The sequence below is a fragment of the Watersipora subatra genome, chromosome 3 (genome assembly GCF_963576615.1).
Source record: "Watersipora subatra chromosome 3, tzWatSuba1.1, whole genome shotgun sequence".
Classification (NCBI taxonomy): domain Eukaryota; kingdom Metazoa; phylum Bryozoa; class Gymnolaemata; order Cheilostomatida; family Watersiporidae; genus Watersipora; species Watersipora subatra.
In genome coordinates, this window is record NC_088710.1 from 63011762 (window position 1) to 63031870 (window position 20109).

Sequence of the window (20109 nt, forward strand, 5' to 3'; positions counted from 1 at the left end):
TAACAGAGACTTCGGCATCCTCTAACCTTTTCATCTATCAGATCTTATGATTTTGCATTATATACATCAGCATGGCATGCTAAGAGAAAAGCCGTGCACGATCTCTTGCAAATGACTTTGATGTATGAAGTTTCATTGCATCGTAAAATTAGCTTCAAATCAATCTGGGGCACCAATATCACACACATTTAAATGGTAGATACATGTATTATTTATTTAATAAACTTTAATTAAAAACTTAGCTCACAGCAATGGGAAAATATTGTTTATCTACAATAACAATCGAAGAAAAATTGAATACAAATAAATGCATCTTATGCAAACAATGTATATTCATAGTCATTAGTCATAAATAAACACAGTAACAATAGCAATAGGCAATAATATAAATAACTATCAACAAAATACAATGAATGACAGCTTTGCTAATGGATGTTCCACAAAACAATCTTAGCAAAATTTCTGTATGAATAAATATAGTATAATAAAGTACTACCAAAATTATTGTAAATATGAAGTTTCCCAAAAATTTTCAATATTCTATATATTTGGCAGGCTGTTAGAACACCACCGGTAAAACAACACACATGTTCATCGTGACAATAACTGTGAATATAATCAAAAACCTTTAACTTTTCAAACTTTTCATTAACCTGTCTTGTCCTTTACAAATGGTACATAGCTATTACCATAGCAAATACCAAGACCTTGATTATGCTGTCCAATAGGAAGAACCCTCGGACCTGGATCGAGCTGACAGTTAGTAAGAGTCGCGTGCCCCTGTTAAAAGAGAGCATTCTTAGTGAGTTAAGAGATGTGTTTGGTATAGTTGAGATAAACTGGAGACCTTGACCCATTTCCCAAATTTTTATTCCTAGCCGCTGAATAGCCAAGCTTAATCTAACTTTGCGACTCCACTGAAGGATTATCAGAATAAATACTTAATATCAGCAAAGCTGCATAAAAGTTTAGAGTTAATGTTAGCCTTATCTTTTGAAAGTACTGTTGAAAGTATATTCAATGCCGTAGTACCTTTACTCCTACACATTCAAAAAGTTAATTTTACGAGATTTTCAGAAGTTTCAAACCTGATTTTAAAATTGGATTCAACCATTCCATCCATCTATTACACGGTTATATCCCATTAAATTAGTCTTACTTCTTCTAGAAACCTATCGCAATGTGTTACCAACTGGCTTCTTCTAGACACCTATCACAATGTGTCACCAACTACGTATAAACGAATGAATAAGAACAATAAAAGAAAATTCACAAGCTAATAACAATGATAAGTAGCATTTGTTTAAACACAAATAAGGCTATGCTAGTTAACCTGCGACAACGGTGACTCTTTTTATAACCTATTACTTGTATATATAGGCCTACTAGAAATTCCCGTCATACAGCCCACGACCAGAGTGATAATGGAAAAAAGACAGGGTACTGCTGGTTGTTGAAAAAGTAATTTCATTTAATTAAATTAATTAAATAATAATTAATTAATTAAATTAATTAAATAAATAAGTAATTAATTAAATTAATTAGAACAATTAATTAAATTTAATTAAAATTAGGTAACGAATCAAGTAATTAACTTGAATATTAAACTGCGACCAAAGTGATATTGGAAAAAAGAAAGGGTACTGATAGTTGAGAAATGCAATATTAGCAGTCAAATGGCACTGCAGTGCAATAGGATAACTGCAATGGTAGCTGTAACGGACTGGGGGTTATTATGTACAACAAACAGCAATAATGAAAGGAAAAGATTATATGTTTATATCTCTCCCCTTGCAATAAGAGAAATGCAATATTAGAAGTAAAATGCACTGATATTATTAGAATAACCAATATTATTAATATAGTAATACAGTAATAATAGAAAACAAATGCACAATTTTGTTTACACTTCAAAACGTCATAGCAACCAATATCAAGAAGTTGTGATATTTATCTAGATTTTTAGAAAATCTATTTAACAAAATTATGTAAAAAAATAATAACAGTAACATATTGCCCAACATCGGTCACTATATACGTCGATCTTGTAAATTCGAATGACTATTTTTATAATTGAATCTTATAAAATTGAATAATTATTCTTATAATTAAACATCGTAATTATCTTATAAGAGTCGTTAGAAAAATATCATTGTCATTTCCTTAACTTTTACTGCTTTGGACATCAGTTGGAATAGCAAACTACTCACTATAAGTGTCTAAAATGTCAGTTACTTTGAAATCGGCAAAAAAGAAACGATTACTTTTCAGTACTTCTACGTTAGTTACAGAAACCTTCGGCAATTCGACAATGCTATAGACTGGTGAAATGTGCATGTTTTTCTCGTGAAAAGCGCACGACTTAATGGTTCTACTCTCTGTCTCATGGCTTTCTCGGCGTTTCGTTGGCCGGTCTTAATTTTGATTAAATACGGCCTGTCAAAGTTTTAATAGAGATTTTAGGCCAAATTAATCTGTCTATTTACGTATAATCCTATCAGATGGGTACGGTTTAGGATATTGTCTACAAACTTCAAAGACTTGGTAACATATTTAAATAGGTTTATATGTGTTTTGTATCATTATTATACTTAAACGACTCCATTGAAGAATGGTTAAATTTGTTGATGAGATTTCAGTACAAGTTTGCGACAGCCATTGATGAATAATTTTCGTGAGTTGTGTGCACATATGCATTTATCATAAAGCTCTCAAACAATCGCTTCGCTCGTGTTTGGTCGTGGGATTATTTCCAAAAATGTTTTTAGATACCACTATGCGCTAATCTAATCAGCTCTGTAATGGGAAAAATAGAATTGAAAGATTGTTTTTCATAGCAGTCCATGGTGAGTGACGTGAAATGGAGCTATAAGAATAAAATATATCTGTTAAAATACTCTTATTCTACATAGCAAATAGAGCAATATTATTTCAGAACTTTTTATTTTAGCTGTTAGAAACTATATCAAAGTGAGGCAGATGTTATTAGTCACTTTTAATTGGATCATTCAGTTTGAACTTCTAGGGACTCTCATTGAGTTTATACACCACCTAACAACATCCCCAGCTGCAAACTATTCTTATTGTTTCAGGATAAAGGTAATTTTCAATGCAGCTTCTGAGCAAAGAGCCATCATCAGTAACTTCATGCAAACAAGAATTCGAGAAGCAATTTACTGTTGATTTATTAAAACTCGGAGCTTTTCAAACAGGCTACACGATAGGTAATCCATTTATTTTTCTTTACCTCCCCACTACACTAGAGCAGAGGAAGTTGCGCAATGAGGCGTATTGCATGGAACTTTGAGTTTCTTTTTATGCAATGGATTGTCTCAGATTAAATCTATTATTCTAGTTAACCACAGATAGTATCAGTTCGTCGACAGCACTCAGATCATTTTTGTTGATCAATTGAACAGCAGTTGATCTGCAGTAAACAAAGTGCGTCTTCACCAGCCCACTCTTGAGAGTTCCTACCTGCATGACACCCGCATGTATGTACCCTTCATGTAATATACTGACAAGGATGTCTTCGTGATTATTTATAAAAATAGCGAGACTAACTTATTTATTACATCTATATAAATACAGTCAAACATGGATAACTCGAACTTCACGGGACCGAGTGAAAGTGTTCGAATTATCAGAGCGTCCAAGTTATCAGAGCACTGTCACAAGTCCATGTATTTACTTATTTATTAGTAGATACATGTACATACACAAACTATAATATAAATCAAAAGCACAAATGGCTTGTTTCAAATTAAATGCTTCTAATGTAAAGTTTAAAACATTTTTATCAAAAAGTATAGATATTTTTCTATCACTTGAGATTGGTTCGTTGTTTGAGGTGATGTTATTGCCAGGACGTTTTTTAGATTGACATTGGCAAAACTTGATCATTGTTGAAATGCTCAAAAGAAAAGACATCTTTTTCTTTTGAGCGTTTTACCCACGATAAATTTTGCCGATTTTTCTTGAAGTTTATGCAAAGATTACCTCACTTTACCTCGCTTCCGAAGGGCGATCGCTAAGCGGATGTTTGGTATAAGTCAAATTTCACCAAACCTTTAGAAAAGTCGTTGACAAAAATATTTTGCCGATGGTGGTAATAATGACGCTTATGAATTACGAAAAGTTGAGGTTTACCTCTATGGCTTGGAATAAAGTGATTTTCTAAAGCGATAACAACCGTTTCAGTAGCCGTTGGACAAAAAACAGTTCGAGTTAACAGTGTTGAGTTCGAGTTATCTATATCAATTTATCATTACGTGGGAACGGACCAAAGAAACCGTTCGAATTAACCATGTGTTTGAGCTATTCGTGGGCGAGTTATCCATGTTTGACTGTATGTGAAATACGTTTGCTAGATACGCAGTAGATCCAAGTCCTGATGTGTAACGGCGCAGGTGGGTTAAAAATGAGCTAACCATCTGCTTGCAGTCCTCAGCATTTAGGGTTCTTAACTAATATTCTGGTTTAACTATTTGAAATCGCTGCCTCACTAATTGCAGTGCCATTATTGAGCACAAATATAAGTGATATCACACGTTGAGCTCATCCAGCAATACATGTCATGCTATAAAGCAGATAAAATATAGACTGATTCCTTAGACAGAAAGAACTAAAGCAAATGTTAACACTTGCAATCCCAGACAATTTTAGTTAAAATTTCATTTGGTGCTCTCAGTCAGACAACTGACCGTAAAACCTCTATTTGAACGTCCCCTCTACTGGAATGCTACTATTATAGGGGAAGGGGAGAAAAATAAAGCGCCACCCTCTACTTGAACTCCACTACTAATAGAAGGAGGGGGGTTGAAATATACAGCGCTATGGCATCCAAATAGAGGCGGTATGGTATGTAAACATACATGTAGCTGATCGTACCTTGTAATCATAATATTGCAAGAATTCTAATAAACACAACCATGTTAGACCAAGATAGACTTGGAGGCCTTTCATTTGAGCATATTTATATATATATTTATATAGTAAAATATAGAACATAAAAAGCACTTACCTGTTAGTCAATCAATACAAATTTGTTTTAAGTGCTACCAGTCCAGTGCTACCATTCATGGTAGCACTGGACTGACCCAGGTAGCACTGGGCTGACCCTGGGAACACTGGGCTGACCCCGGGAGCACTTGGCTGACACCGGGAGCACTAGGCTGACCCCGGGAGCACTGGGCTGACCCCAGTAGCACTGGGCTGACCCTGAGAGCACTAGGCTGACCACGGTAGCACTGGGCAAACCACAGTTAAGGCTCACCTGGACTGGTCAAGCCCTTTGCTCAGACATGAGATACCAGACCACTTGAGGACACATAGGAATAACTGTGAGTATGCAACTCACCAATCTTCTTCCTTTATTGTCACTGGGAGGCGCAGGCGTTCTCTGATCTGAAAGGGCCTGTAACAATCGGCTCTCCCTTTTCTCTGCGCCTGGAGTCTTTCTAAAAGCCCTCTTAGCAACTGGTCCATTGTCAGGGGTCGAAGTGAGAATGGCCCTGCCAAAACACGATGTTATTAAAACCATTTGAAATACTACAAAACCTTCTATAAGCTTTCCAAACAGACGCTTAGGCAGACTAATACAAATGCTCCCATTTTTCACTAATTTTCTCTTATAGCAGACTCGCAACTGGCTGATATTTACCATCATGGGAGCAACATGGTTGACAAGTCTCATTCACATAACTTATGGTTAACTTGCTTGTGATGCGACCAACTTTAATTATTGTGATTACGAGATCAAATCCTTTATGATGCAATATTTTTTTTCACCTCAAAAAGAGTTTGGAACTCAGCTACGTTTACTAACCCTGCCTAGCGACTAGTTTTTAATTTTAGGTAGTAGTTAGTCTTCCTTGTGTTAAAAATTAAACTACCTAATCGGTAATTATTCGCGGATTTTAATAATTCGCGGAATTGATTATTAAATCCATTGAATAATTTCATCCTGTAGGGTATAACATCTCATAAAGCAAGACAGATTATACCATCTAAAAACTGTACAGCGATAAATTTGCTTGCTAACTAAAGAAAAAGTGATGTTTCACAGAAAATGTTTCCTAAACTATCTTAAGGTGAACAGGGCAATGAAAAAAATGCAAATAATAACACATGAAGTGCTAGTAAACATACTTTTGGGGCCTCCTATGTTAGTTATCTCTCTTATAGCTAGTGTTTCATCAAAGCAGGATACAGCTATTTCACAATTGATTACACGCTCCCATAGAGCCATTCTTAATGACAATACTTATCGAAGAGTGAACTACCCCAACGATATTAAATATGCAAACAGAGTTAAAGTTCTTTAACTGCCAGAGCTGTAAAACTATTTTTGTTCCAGAGCTAACATTAACTGGCTAACAAACAAGACGATGGACAACTGACAATACTAGAACATTACAAGCCTAATCAATAAGTATGTCATCAGAAGACATCTTTATCCATTCTAGGGATGCGCTGTACTGAAGTTGATTCCCTCCGTAGGACGAACAAAATACTTCATGTTCCATACAGCTTTATGGAAGCTTTTTGGTTTGATTGCGATGTTTTAAATAACACTATAAAACAGTGACGATTTAGGAAACAACAAGCAAATATCTTGCCTTCAATACTGTAACACGGTATTTATATGCAACTATTTTCTTAATAAAAACAAAACACGTTCTAGTTTTGAACTGCACTTACTGACCTACATGTAATTCCTTTGATGTGAAAATAATTAGGACTGTGTACTTTAAATATTAAAACATTTTGGGTAATGCAGAAATCTTATTGTTACCGATAAAACAATTTAGACTGACAAAACATTCAAAAATACTCAGAAATATGACTTTTATAAGTGAACAAATAGATGGGTGGCTTTTTGAAGTTCTTATAAAAGCAGCTAGACTATATGAAATTACAATATATGTATAGCTAAGCTCAGGAACCCAGAAGCTAATGTTCACAGGATCTAGCGTGTTGACTCTCTAGCATTCTCACACTAAATACTGCTAATCACTCATAAGTATAAACTTTTGGTTTTCACAGACATGCGTAATTAAAAAGCTTGCTATAGGATAAGATTGAATAAGGGTTCAGACATGCTCATTAGAGATACAGTGTATGTACAAAACCTACCAGCATCACTAGTCCACTCTTACTATCGGTTCATAAACAGGAAATCGGTTACTAAGGTGATAACTTCAAACACCAAACATTTCTCTGAGAGTCAACGTAAACAACACCTGAATTAACTGTGGCCTATTAACATGATAGAGAACATGTGTTGTCTATACGAGTACAAAATTGACTCTAAGGCTTTGCGTTGGCAGATGGCTAACATCTGGACTGGCAGTCCAGATGTTACGAACATCACGCAATCATCAAGAGTAACTAGCGGTAAGACGAGTGTACTTTAGTAAGCATATATAGATACTATAAAACCTATATTCGAACGCCATGGTGCTCTAATTTTCAACCCTTCCCCTAGAATGGCCCTTTATTAGAGGTGACGTTCAAATAGAGGATGGCATTATATTTTTCAAATGGCTCGTTAGAATTTTTGGAAGATAAATTTAGCCCTTTTACAGGCAAAGCGAATGTCGACTATATTTTGCATTCTCCTTTAGGCGAGTGGCATAAATCTTTTTGGATGCAACAAATCTGCTGTAACTTACCTCCAACTTGCCGTAGATATCTAAATGGATATGCATTAGGAAACTCAGTAATATCTCTACCAGTTGATATCTATTGTTTGCATATAACTTATGACGATCATGTAACTTGAGTTGCAGTTTGTTGCAGCTTTGAATTTTTTTATTTTATTCAAAATTTGAAGGCATCTTGTTATTTTATAACTACATGTATACTTAACAATGCTGCATTAAAGCTCATTGCATTCATTGATATGTTTGGGATTTTTAGGTGCAAAAGATGAGTTACGAGCATTGTGGATCCATCGTAAGTTTAAATTAGATAATCACAATGATGTTATCAAATAATATGCATGCTACAAATATGCCAATTTCTGATATATAATAATAATCAATCAAATGCTTCAAATATGTATTCAAGGATAAGTGACATACACAAACCATATTAATAATACAGTCGACCCCCCATACGACATGTGCAGTGCACCCTCGAGATACGATTACCCTGATATACGATTTTTCCACCTTACGAAGTTGAACATTGTGAGATCTTCACCTCGCCATATGAATTTTATTTCACTATACGAATTTGAGAAAAGTTTCGCCCGAGTTAAAATTTGGCGGTCAGTGTGCTCATAATGCACATCGAAATAACAAAGACGCCGAAATACAGTTCGCCGAAATACAGTTCGCCGAAAACATTTTCAGAACGATTATAAGAGACACGATCGATGACCGACTTCTCTCAAGTCAGCATTCTGCGTGGGAAATTTTGTGTAAAATACACAAACGAGAGCAAATATTCATTTTTAGCGTTATACTCTCTTTTACTATAACCTTTCAGTCAGTGTACAGATATAACTACAAGTATCTACCGGTATATTTAATTCCTTAGCTATGGAATCTGAGACCGATACAAACGTTACAAAACGAAGGAAAAATGATTTCCATGTCAACAAAGTTGGAGGTCACAACTAAATAAGAAGGCGCCTGTATTGTTAATATTGTCAAGAAATATGGTCGCAACCAATCAACATTTGCAATTATTATTAAAACAAACTCCATTAAAGCAAGCACAAGAAGAAGCTTACGACTGACGATTTGAAGGAGTTGGAAGGCCATGCACGCGATCAGCATTCAAGAGGAGCAACCATTTAGTGGGGCGAGGAAGTAGAAGATACAGAAAAACCTACATCGGCAGAAAATTTTCAAGTGTTTAATTCACTGATGTAGACTGGTACATAAAAACAATGCATGTATAATGTATATCATTATTTATCTTCTTTATGTGGCATGTTTTTCATGTTTTATTCATTTCATGTTTTATTTATTTATTTTGATTTTATGTTTCATTTTCTTGTTTAACCATGTTTTTGCAGGCGGGCCTATTCTCTACTACGTAAATACAATTTATCGTGTGTATGTAACTCATATATAACTAGCTACTCATGATAGTTGACGCATCTACATAACTTTCTGGAACTTGCTAAAGCCCTGCCCTCTAGGCTATAAATACGTACAAACTTTGTATGTATGGTTACATTGATTCTTGTGCACATTTCATACAAGACAAACTACTGTACCACATTCTCCGGACCATTTTACAAGCGTTAGCTAGCTAGCTAGCAATTTTCTACATTGCACCAGCATTTTTTCTTTTAAATCAGTAGAAAAATTAGACAGAAGTAGACAACTTCTTTTGGCCTACTAAAAAATCCCATTTCATTACGTATTAAATTTATTTTCAAGTGTACGGCAACATAATTAGCATTGATATGTTTTTGGCCTCCTCTCTGCTTTACTCGCTACATGTACCAGCTAAAGTCACGTTATTCCAAAGGTATGTACGTCCTGCATAGTAGGGTAAATCAAATTTCATTTTTCTTTTCAGTAGCCATTAAATGGTCAAGTGTGCGAGAGGCTGCTTCCGATAACTGCATCCCTTGGCCTTTCTTATGGGATTAAGTTGAAAAAGGTTTCAACCAGACGCGCTAACTTTTACAGTGAAAGTGAAGACAGCAACTGATGAGCGATAAAATTTCGCGATAAAAAGTTTAAATTCAGTAAAATAGTTCAAAATACGTACTAAAACTTAGTTTTAAGTGTGAGTTTAGCAAGCTAAAATTATTTGAAGTGAATTCAAAGTTTATGTTATCCGTACCTTTTGAAGGTAAGAACTCCTTACCATACGTACTGCATTTGGTACACATTATAATTTTGTATTTTATTGTAGATCATAACCCTTAAAATACGCTAAATACAATACAGTTACTGTGGGTAACTATAATTGCTAAAGTTAACATACTATTTTGTTGCGAATTTTCAATATGTACACATTGTTATAAAATTATGACGATTTTTATCAGGGGATGTTTGCATTGTATAATTACAACGGTTTCGATACCCCTACATACGAATTTTTCAACATACAATGCCAACCCTGGAACGGATCAACATCGTATCTCGAGGGTGCACTGTATTTGTTTCGGTGTTGGAATCGTAAGGCGAAAATATCGTATAGAGTGGTATAGAAACGATAGTAACTATCTAATGCAAACATCCCCTGGTAAGAATAATCAAAATTTTATATTTGCACTGTACACATTAATAGTTAGTAATGTAATGGTATATTAACCTTAGTAACAATAGTTACCTACAGTAACTTTAGTGTATTTAGTGGTTATGATCTACTTATGATTATTACTTCTTTCTTTAACGCCGTTATCACTCTTGAGAACCAGGCCTTATGAATTAAAGTTATATAGGTAGCTAAACATGTATAATGAATTAAAGTTTATTGTAAATATATATACTATATTAAACCCTAAAATGCACCATAAATTTTCACTTTCGTTTACTTTTCACTAATTTTCGTTTCACTCATGCAATATCAAGCATTTAAGGCATTCTGGTACGAAACACGGAACGACTGAATTGAGTGAGTGTGAACATCATATCTCATTCATGCGTTGTGGGAGAGATTTCGGCGAATAGGATATCAGCATCTTCGTTATTCCAATGTATTCAGCAGACCGATCGCCAAATTTGAATTTCGAGAGATATTTTTGTTAATATCGTATGGAAAAAAGCCATAACGAGGGGGCGAAAAAGCATCGTGTTCCACTTCGTGAGACAAAAAAACCATAAAACAGGGACATCATCAATCGGCGGTGCACTGTATGTGCAGAAAGAAAAATTAACATTTTTGAAACAAAAATATTTGCATTTTTGCATCTTTGCCAGTTGCGTTCTGATTGTTAATTTTGTTTAGACCCATTTCGTCTTTTTCTTGCTGTTCAAAACCTTCCAGTGTCTTCCAACTTACATAAAACTCTTCTGCACTGATAAATTAATCAATATTACTGTCCAAACAATTTTTTAGCAAAGCAAGACTTTCACGTGTTGCTATTTAAAATACACTTTTCCGTGCAAATAAACAGAAACCCAAAAAAAAATCTTCCTGAGTTCAAATCCAGCACGAAGCGAGCTTTTCATTCCAAGATTTTAATAGCTATAACTGGACAGACAGGTAATGACAGACGGCGACAAACTTTGAGATAGAGATATGTATGTATTATCTATATATATATATAAATAATACATAACAGCTACTTACGCCCGACGGTGATTCTCCTTGTCCTCTCTGCAACTAGAGGTCTTTAAACATCCAGAAGCGTGAGAACTTGATTTATACTCGAACCCATCCCATGTGCTCCAACCATGGGGTACAAGTTCTGAATCAACATTGCTTCGGCCACTGTTCCTTCTTTTCCTACTGTGACCAGGGCTCTTTGCCCTCCTGTTACGAGCTATACCCAGGGCTGAATCTTCGTGAGCATGTCCGTACATTTGCTCTTTCAGTTCATTGTTTCCAACCAAGTCAGTTTGGTCACTAAAGTTACTAGTAGCTGAATGGGCAAGGCAACAGCCGGTGCTAGGCATGGCTTCCGCATGCATTTGTAGACCAAAAAGGGCCACATTACGTGCAGTTTGAAATCTAGCTCTGGTTAGTGGCCCCTGATATGAGACATCTCCATTGGAATAACTGTCCTGGTTAAACGTACTGCCAGGTGGCCGGGAAGGCAGAGTGGGCAACTCCGACTAAAAAAAACCACAAAAAAATTAGAAAACAAAGGAACTGCTAGGCATGACATATGACAGATGGATCAGGTGCTCTAGTTCAGCATGCTTGGGTTACTTCAAGATTCAAATATCTACGGAATACCGCCAACGATATGAATGCACTCCTGTCAGTGATACCTGTGCATAGAGAAGAATTTACAAAGAGGTAGAGGCTTGGCTGCGTTAGCAACAGCCACATCAGCTTTCACTAGTGCTTTACCAATGCATAGGACATTATACAGTCTCTAAAATCTCACATATCTGGATGCAATATGTTATATTAATATGGTATGAAATGGACGGCCACTAGTTTCCAAGAGTTCATAGTTAGGCTTGTCTTGTTAGGTATAAAACATGAAGCATTAATGGATTGCTATGTGAGATTTACAAGAAGATTGTGCAACACCCATAAGACCTAACTTACCAAAACCAGTAAAGCAAGACAAAAAGATTTAATAGCATAGAGCCCTGCCAGGAAACTAAAAATACATGGTTGCAATAACATAATACGAACCAGAAAGGAAGTGGTGGCTTGTGTCCCAATACTTGGCTGTAGGGCCTTGGCTAACTCCATAATAGTCTCCGTACTGAGCGGATGGACTTCAAGCTTGGGAGCCAGTCGGGAGACAAGGCTCTCAACTGCACGAGCCACTGCAACCAATGATCTTGTTATATTTTATTTGTCTGACAAACTCTAGTACAAGCTCTAGGACAGCACAAGCCATGGACTTACATTGCGGCTGATGATTGAAAAGGCTATGAATGTTGCATCTTGTCTGCTCTAAACCTGAATTAGGACCTGGACCCTGCATTTCAGGCCCTCTCTACAACAACATGCAGAAGAGAATGAACAATGTTGCTAATAATATTAACGAATTGTTCCCCTATTCAACGCTTCTGAATAGCATGAATAGAATAAATATGGAGGTATTTTCAGTAATCTGCACACAGACCAATTGCCACTGCCATAATAATTCTTAATGAACACTAAAGTCAGTTTTAAACCGGTCATGAAATTGAAAGGAGCAAAAAGTTTACCAACTAAGGAGAAAGAACCAAATATTTGTCAAATAACATGTCTGTTGTTAGACAGATATTAATTTTATTTACACCGGTCAAAGCCATTTAAAGCAAATTAGACCATGAGAGAAAAACAAAAAATAAAGTAAATTACAGGTATTGAACGAAAAAGTTTTTTTATATAACGGTGTTCTATGATATAAATTGGCAATGTGTTGGTGTCTGGTATAAGGTGTAGTAGTTTTTGTGGAGAAGTAGGAATGTAATAGGGTAGATGGTCAGGCAGATTGGAAATACAATTTGAGCATTTTAAACATTAAATATTTATAAATCCATTTAGCTCCTCAACATTAAGGGCGTTTAGATGCTGGTCACAACTACCCGATCAGGCAGCATAACCCTAAAGCATAATTTTTGAAAGTCACTTCTTATCTCAACTAGCACTCCTAACACCCTACAATAAAGATATGGATTGTTACCTTACAATATGAATAGAGGTTATTCGTTAACGTAATGCTTCAAAAATCAGGTGTTGTGTGAAACAACACCTTATTCTTACCATTCCTACCTCATTCTTATATTTAGTCTTACCAGAATTAAAGGCATCTTGTGTACGCACGCAATACATTTCCAGCAACAAAATCAATAACTTTCATATAAACTGATGTTCACTCTTGTTAAGTCAGCCGGGCAGCCGAGAACCAAGGAATAGATTAAACTCACCCAGGAGTTCTGTATGAGGGTTGCGAGTTCCTCCGCAGACACTGCAGGCATGGCGTATCGCAGCAGCGGCTCACCTGTGCTCTCAGATACCATGCAAGACTGGTACCAAAGCTTCTCAGCAGTCATTGTGTCTCGACACTCCAATACATACAGCTTACAGCCATTAGGCTAGTAACAAGAAAAATAGATATGTTCAGCGACTGAGGAAACGATGAGACTGAAACACATTTTCACTGTAATAGCGCTTGCTCACCATTTGAAAGCTCCTGATTGAGAAGGAAGAGTCTGAAGGGTTGGGGAATGCTGGTGGGTTGCCATGGCTGCACAGGCAAAATAAACTGGTGGAGAAAGTGTCCTCAAATACTCTGATAGTGTCAGACACGAGTCCGCAGTACAAAATTTGACCGTTCAGTACACTTCCATTTAGCCTCTGTTCCACTTTTTCAAGTGTGGCTCGGTTATGGGCGAACTCCACAAAGCCATAGCCTTTCGAAAGCCCTAATAGTAACAATAAATCACCTACAGCTCATTAATCCTTTTACCACTTCTACACAGTTACCCACTTCTACAGCATCTGAGATTTGTAAATAACAATAATTGAAAAGGAGGTTGAGGAAAAAATTATTCATGTATTTTAGGAAAAGGCATTGAAACATAAAGATTTGCGATTTTTGTCTTGACTGTAAAAAAAAGACTCGCTACCCTGAATTTTCATACTTGGACATGCAGTTGTGATGAGTTGAGACTATTCACTTGTGTGAGAGTCTAAAGAAGGCATCATTTCAGTCTAAATATCCTACCAGTAACTAAACTATTTACCTTGGCTGGTGACGGAAAGGAATGCAGTCTCCACCTCTCCATACAATGCAAGGAACTTCCTGAAGTCCCTGTCAGTATAGTGAAGGGGTACACCGCAGATGTAAAGCATCATACGCCTCGGATAGAGCTCCAGCTAGCAACATAATTATACTAGCAGAATAAACTGACTGTGTCAGTAAAAACAAAAAAGGACTATAGTAAATGGTGACAGACATTGCAGTATACTGTCGAAGGATCTGGCGATTCTCTGCCAGCGTCTAATTGTAAGTGAGCCATGTGGCAACCTCAATCTTCTTAGATATTTTATAAAACAAACGAAGAAATAATATAAAAGTTAACTTAAAAACCATAATGACAAATTTAGATAATAGTTTAGAAATTTTAAACTGTGTAATATATTATTTTTGGTAAGCTTCATCGCTTAAAGCTAACTCAGGTATCAATATGAGAGACACGAAAGCTTACTGCAAATCTTAGTGAGCTCTGCAGACTCTAGGTGAATTAACGATCACATAGTACCGTCGTACTAACAAAGTCGTACTAACAAATTCGTATTAATAAAGCCGTATTATCTCTTCCAACAAACCAACAAAAACTTATCGAGTTAAACTCACCTGAACTGGGTGACCTCCTAGTCGTCTATTCTTCAATGCAATGATAGCCTTGTCTACATCATCACTGCACTTTAGAGTAATTATTACTGCAAAGCACAAAAGGAATGACAACTCCGAGAGTTGAGCAGACAAATATTATCGTATCTCATATAAAGAGGCTTACCATGTTGGAGGCGCTTGCTGATCACTATGTCTGCAGGCACAAAGCCAGCCATATATTCCTTGACATCCTGCAGTATACAACACAGCACATAAACATACCAAGATTGCACATAAACATACCAACATTACAAAGAAATATACCAACATTGTGTATAAACATACCAAAATTATATATAAACATACCAACATTGTACATAAACATACCAACATTATACATAGACATACCAACATTATACATAAACATACCAACATTGTACATAAACATACCAACATTGTACATAAACATACCAACATTATACATAAACATACCAACAATGCACTTAAATATACTAACACCACATATAAACATATCAACTTTACCCATAAACAAACCAAATCAAAATTGTGCATAAACATACCAACACTACATAAATCAGAACACTACATAAATCAAACAATATTGCAGATAAACATACCAAAATTGCTCATAAATATACTTCACAGAGGCACAGCTAATGGCTTTATAGCCAGTGCAGCTAATAGACAACATGTCTGCAAATAACACTCTGCTTGAGCAGTAGTGCTCATTGAGCTAATATATCAAAATATCTTAGTTCCTAAAAAACTGACATTTCTCATTGGTTAATAGCTGTTACAAAGAGACTAAAACTAATAAGGTTCTTGTGCTTATAATAAGATAGCATGCATAATATTTATCAGTGAAATGGTTTCAAGAATATGCAGGCCTGAACACTGTTTACTGTGAATCCATTGCTAAAACTACATGATATTTATTTTATCACAACAAAAATGGTAATGCACAAGCAAGTCTTCACTCACAAATCGGTATAAAGTATAAAGGCAATAAAGCAGAGAGTGAACGGTAACGTATATCACCTGGTGGGTTATAGGAGGCACTTGCTGAATAAACAGTTTTCTTTGTCTATTGAACTCCCTTCTTGAAAACTCTATTAGCGTCTGAGCTGAACCTTTATTCCTTGTCATTGGCTATTGGGCAAATATGGATGCCAATGTCATACCCACAGATGGACGCATGCATCGTGGATACGTTTCAAATACCCAGAAAATGTATTGAAAAAAATAATTTTACAAGAAACAACACGCCGTAAAACCTCAATTTGAACGCCATGGGGCTCTACTTTTCAACTCTCCCCCTATAGTGACGTTTTATTAGAAGTGGCGTTCAAATACAGGGTGGTGCTGTATTTTTTGACTAACTCGTCAGAATTTTGGAACGACAAATTTAACCCCTATAAACGAGCGAAGCCGCCTATATTTTGCACTCTTGCAAGTGGATCAACATTAATGCCATCTGCCTCAGCATTTTTGCTAAACCATTTTTATATACATGTACGCAAAAGTATCAGACTGAGTTAAACAAGGACCTACTTAGATTATAAAATATTAGCGAAATATAGTTATTTTGATGGTGTCATTTTTACGGATTTAAGCACATAAATTACATAATTTTTTAATCATATATTTTAATACATCAGAGTCTTGGCTTTCGAATGAGCCTATATTCAATACACAAAGAATAATAGAACTATGAAAAACAGGGAGTCAAAAGTACGTCTTGCAATAAAAAAAACACTTAGTTGCGGTTCTCAACATGTGATGTCATAAATATTATTTAGCCTTAGGGCGTCGATCCCTTTCGCTGCCATTGAGGCTGCACTTTTCTGTGACAATCGGTGCTGTTAAACCCAGAGAGCGCTAATAATAAGCTAGGATTCTAGATAGTCAACAATGCCCGGGGATCGTGCTAACGCCCGACCAATACAAACACATGTTCTGGGTTAATTAATTATGCTTCAATAAATATACTGTTGTTGATAAAGGTAATGAAATCACATCGATTAAATTGTGACCTGCAGTGGCGAGGCCATAGGACTATATGTCAATTGCACTTTCGCGAGATCACGCAATGCTTGAAATTAATTAGTCTCAGTCGTGCCCCTCAACATCACGGCAAAAAGAGAGGGCTAGTGCATAACATCATTGGGAAAACATAGTATGGTGCTTGGAATCTGAGTTATTTATCATAGAAATAATCTGTACATGGAGAGCTAATGACACTGATTCCTTTGTCATCTTCATTGGTTCTCTGGAGTTGTCCTACCTTGGCCTGCCACTACCGTCATTATCATAGTTGATAAATATAAGCGGTAAGCAATAAAATAAGCAGTAAGAGCACACAACACCGCATATGAAAATTGTGACGTCACAATTTTCGATCCTATACCATTGAAGATTTCTGCGGTAGAGCTCTGGGGAAATCCTATAAACACTAACCAATGTCTGTCTCACCATGTCAAACAATGGCCCATTTGAAAGCCAAGATATTGAAGAACCTGAATAAGCGGAAACAGTACTTATGTAATTGATGTGCTTTAAAGAAAAACTGTAAAGCTTTGAAGTTATAAAACGGACATACACTTTTAATACTTAAAAGTTAGAATACACCTTAGCATAGGCTGCTATTATGTCATATGGTGTCTCTAAAGAATATTCTCATCGTTCATCGAAACGGTTTAAAGTCTTCAGGTAAGATTGTGAACTACGATATGGACGAATATAAAAATGATGGATCTAATTTAAACCTTAGCGACTTCAAATCAGAGTGTAGTTCTGACAATCAATCTTCTCAGGTACATTGTCACTAAAATCATGGCAACTACTACAGCAACAACGAAAGAATCAATTGTTATTGATAAAACCGAGTCACTATTAGTACAATTTTGTAGACACTTTTCTACTGATCACTTTCTATTATGGGTTCGTAAACATCAAAGAATGTCAGAGTGGCGGACAAATAGAGGCGGTGTGCAATTAAAGGTTGTCGGTGTATTTGTCAACCCGTCTTCTATAGTGGCAGTCTATTAGAGGTGGTGTTCAAACAAAGGTGGCATTCAAATAGAGGTTGTAACTATAACCTAGGTTTTAAATAGGTTTATCTAACTATTTAGCTTACATATATCAATTTTCTACAAATGATAGTCCAGTAAATCAACAATACTTTTTATATCGATTACGAGAATATAAAGTTTTGCTTTTTCCAAAAGTTGAGTTGAAAACAAATTAAATAGAAGCTAAAATACATACGTGAGAGTAAGATTCTGGCATTAGCATGTCTGGTTTGAGTTACCGCGTGTTTGAATAAAACTGATAGGCGAGCTTCATAACCGAGTACCATATAAACACTCGTTCTGCAACATAAAAACCGGCTTTCATAAACATTGAATTAATTGTGATTATTTGAACTTTAAAATTTACAAATCAAGATAGCAACCAACTACATAACTTGTCGAGATATAATTTTGTTTTGCAAATACTAACAACAAGAGACTGCTAAAGGTTTCAGCGACTATGATAGTAAGCTGAATACTAAAACTTGCAAAAAATCTTAATGCAAAGACAGTGTCAGTCTTTAAAGATGATGTTTCATTTAGAAGAACTACGAAAGGACGGTTTGACAAAATCTGCAGACGCTAGTACAGTAGTTCGACGGTCGCTTACTAAAGTAATGGCACTATGCAACATTGCGCAAAAATCTAGGTGAATGATAAATTACAAAGTCAGTGAATACAATGTAACATAGCATAGCATCACTCGTGTCATTTACTTTTTCGTACGATATATAGACATTTCGAATTGGAAAAAAAGTACGAATAAAAACAAAACAGTTTGCATTTCAAATTTGGTACGAACGCATGCGCTCAGTTTACATACAAACAATCCATCTTATTGGCTAGCATAACTTTCCGCACCGAGTGCCCGAGTGCGCCTTCATGACTTATGGGTCAGTAGAAGCATTGGCGCTTAGGGAAAGTTACGCCACCAACAGAGCCTATACAAACGCCTCGAAAGTTCCAAACAAACATCGGCCGCGCCTACTTGTATATAGAATTACAATGGACCGCTCTTACCTGTCTTTGTTTACAAACCAATAAAATTACTTTGAGTAGTCTTAGAGCAGTATCAAGTATACCACAAGAAAGCTCAGGCTTTGCTCTAACTCAAGCTGCAGTTAAAAGGTGACAACTCTATATCTACAAGTTTTGTGCTATTTCATAGTAAATAACTCCTGTTATATGTGCTAGAATGTTTTAGCTAAATTGTGTTTACTTGCAATTTCACAACTTTAGGTCTTCTAAACAAACAATTTAATGTATTCGCAATGATAATTATATTTATAATACCATCACTTGCCAATATTTTTGTTCTTAGTAATTATAATAATTATAAACAGGCCTATTTTATGCAAATTAATGGAGAACCGCAAATTTATTACGGACAATCATTGTAACTGAAAATGTAAAAAGTATGTAGTACAACATAAACATTGAACAACTTTCCATAATAAAAACTGAATACTAAAAGAGGAAAAGAGCATATTATACTACATAGAAAATCCTTCATAGTAAAGTTACAATAAAAATTATTAACTTTGAATAAACAAGTCAAAGAAGCTAAGCTGTACTAGTACTATAGCAAGCTATGCCAGAGTAGTATTTTGTGTGCAATGGCTGACCTACACATGTTTATAACATATATACATATTATACTAGCCAACAAGCATGAGCGAAGTAAGAATACAGAAAGCATCGAAATTCAACAGCACTTAATGAATATTCCTAGCTAGTGTTCGCATGGCCATGCTTTTGCTACCTAGCTGGACTGACTGTGAGGTGGAGGTATGTTTTTTACATAAAATATGAAGTCTACCATTCACAAACTTTCTCACTGGTTTCTGTAATATAGGATGACAAGTGGGCAGTTCACGTGGCATATCACTATTCTTCATACATTTAGAAGCTATCAAAGTACCTACATGTATGTGGTTTTTCGTAAGATGAGGTTCAAAGCTTCTCACGACTGACTCTCACTTTTTGAACAGGTCAAATGTGTCACCAGAAACTTCACACAAAGCACCCTCTTTAAAGTTTTTTAATTGCAGAAGACCTGACCAACAGTGTGGAATACCAGACGTGTTA

The 20109-nt window shown here is 35.8% G+C and overlaps 1 protein-coding gene across 2 annotated transcripts; it reads right to left on the bottom strand.

The window, feature by feature from the left end:
- Positions 1 to 193: 193 nt before the first annotated feature.
- LOC137391284 (ribonucleoprotein PTB-binding 2-like) lies at positions 194 to 19962 on the bottom strand. Of its 2 annotated transcripts, XM_068077708.1 has the most exons (13): positions 19947 to 19962; positions 18218 to 18321; positions 15989 to 16099; positions 15114 to 15180; positions 14951 to 15036; positions 14337 to 14469; positions 13771 to 14015; positions 13518 to 13685; positions 12508 to 12598; positions 12289 to 12425; positions 11269 to 11753; positions 5360 to 5513; positions 194 to 780 (listed from the first exon to the last, which is right to left on the bottom strand). In XM_068077708.1, the coding sequence occupies exons 2-13, from the start codon at positions 18242 to 18244 to the stop codon at positions 649 to 651; spliced, it is 1836 nt and encodes a 611-aa protein (XP_067933809.1). In that variant the 5' UTR covers positions 18245 to 18321; positions 19947 to 19962; the 3' UTR covers positions 194 to 648. The 2 variants fall into 2 exon arrangements, with proteins under 2 accessions (XP_067933809.1, XP_067933808.1); XM_068077707.1 differs by lacking the exon at positions 19947 to 19962 and having other exon boundaries at positions 18218 to 18339.
- Between the last annotated feature and the right edge of the window lie 147 nt (positions 19963 to 20109).

What these genes read in the sequence shown, in the direction of transcription:
- LOC137391284 (XM_068077708.1), bottom strand. Translation starts at nt 18,244, where the DNA reads ATGCTAATGCCAGAATCTTACTCTCAC. An exon ending in TGCCAGAATCTTACTCTCAC is followed by an intron (nt 16,100 to 18,217) that starts GTATGTATTTTA and finishes TTTGCCCAATAG; the next exon opens with CCAATGACAAGGAATAAAGG. An exon ending in AAGGAGAATCACCGTCGGGC is followed by an intron (nt 5,514 to 11,268) that starts GTAAGTAGCTGT and finishes GTGTTTTGGCAG; the next exon opens with GGCCATTCTCACTTCGACCC.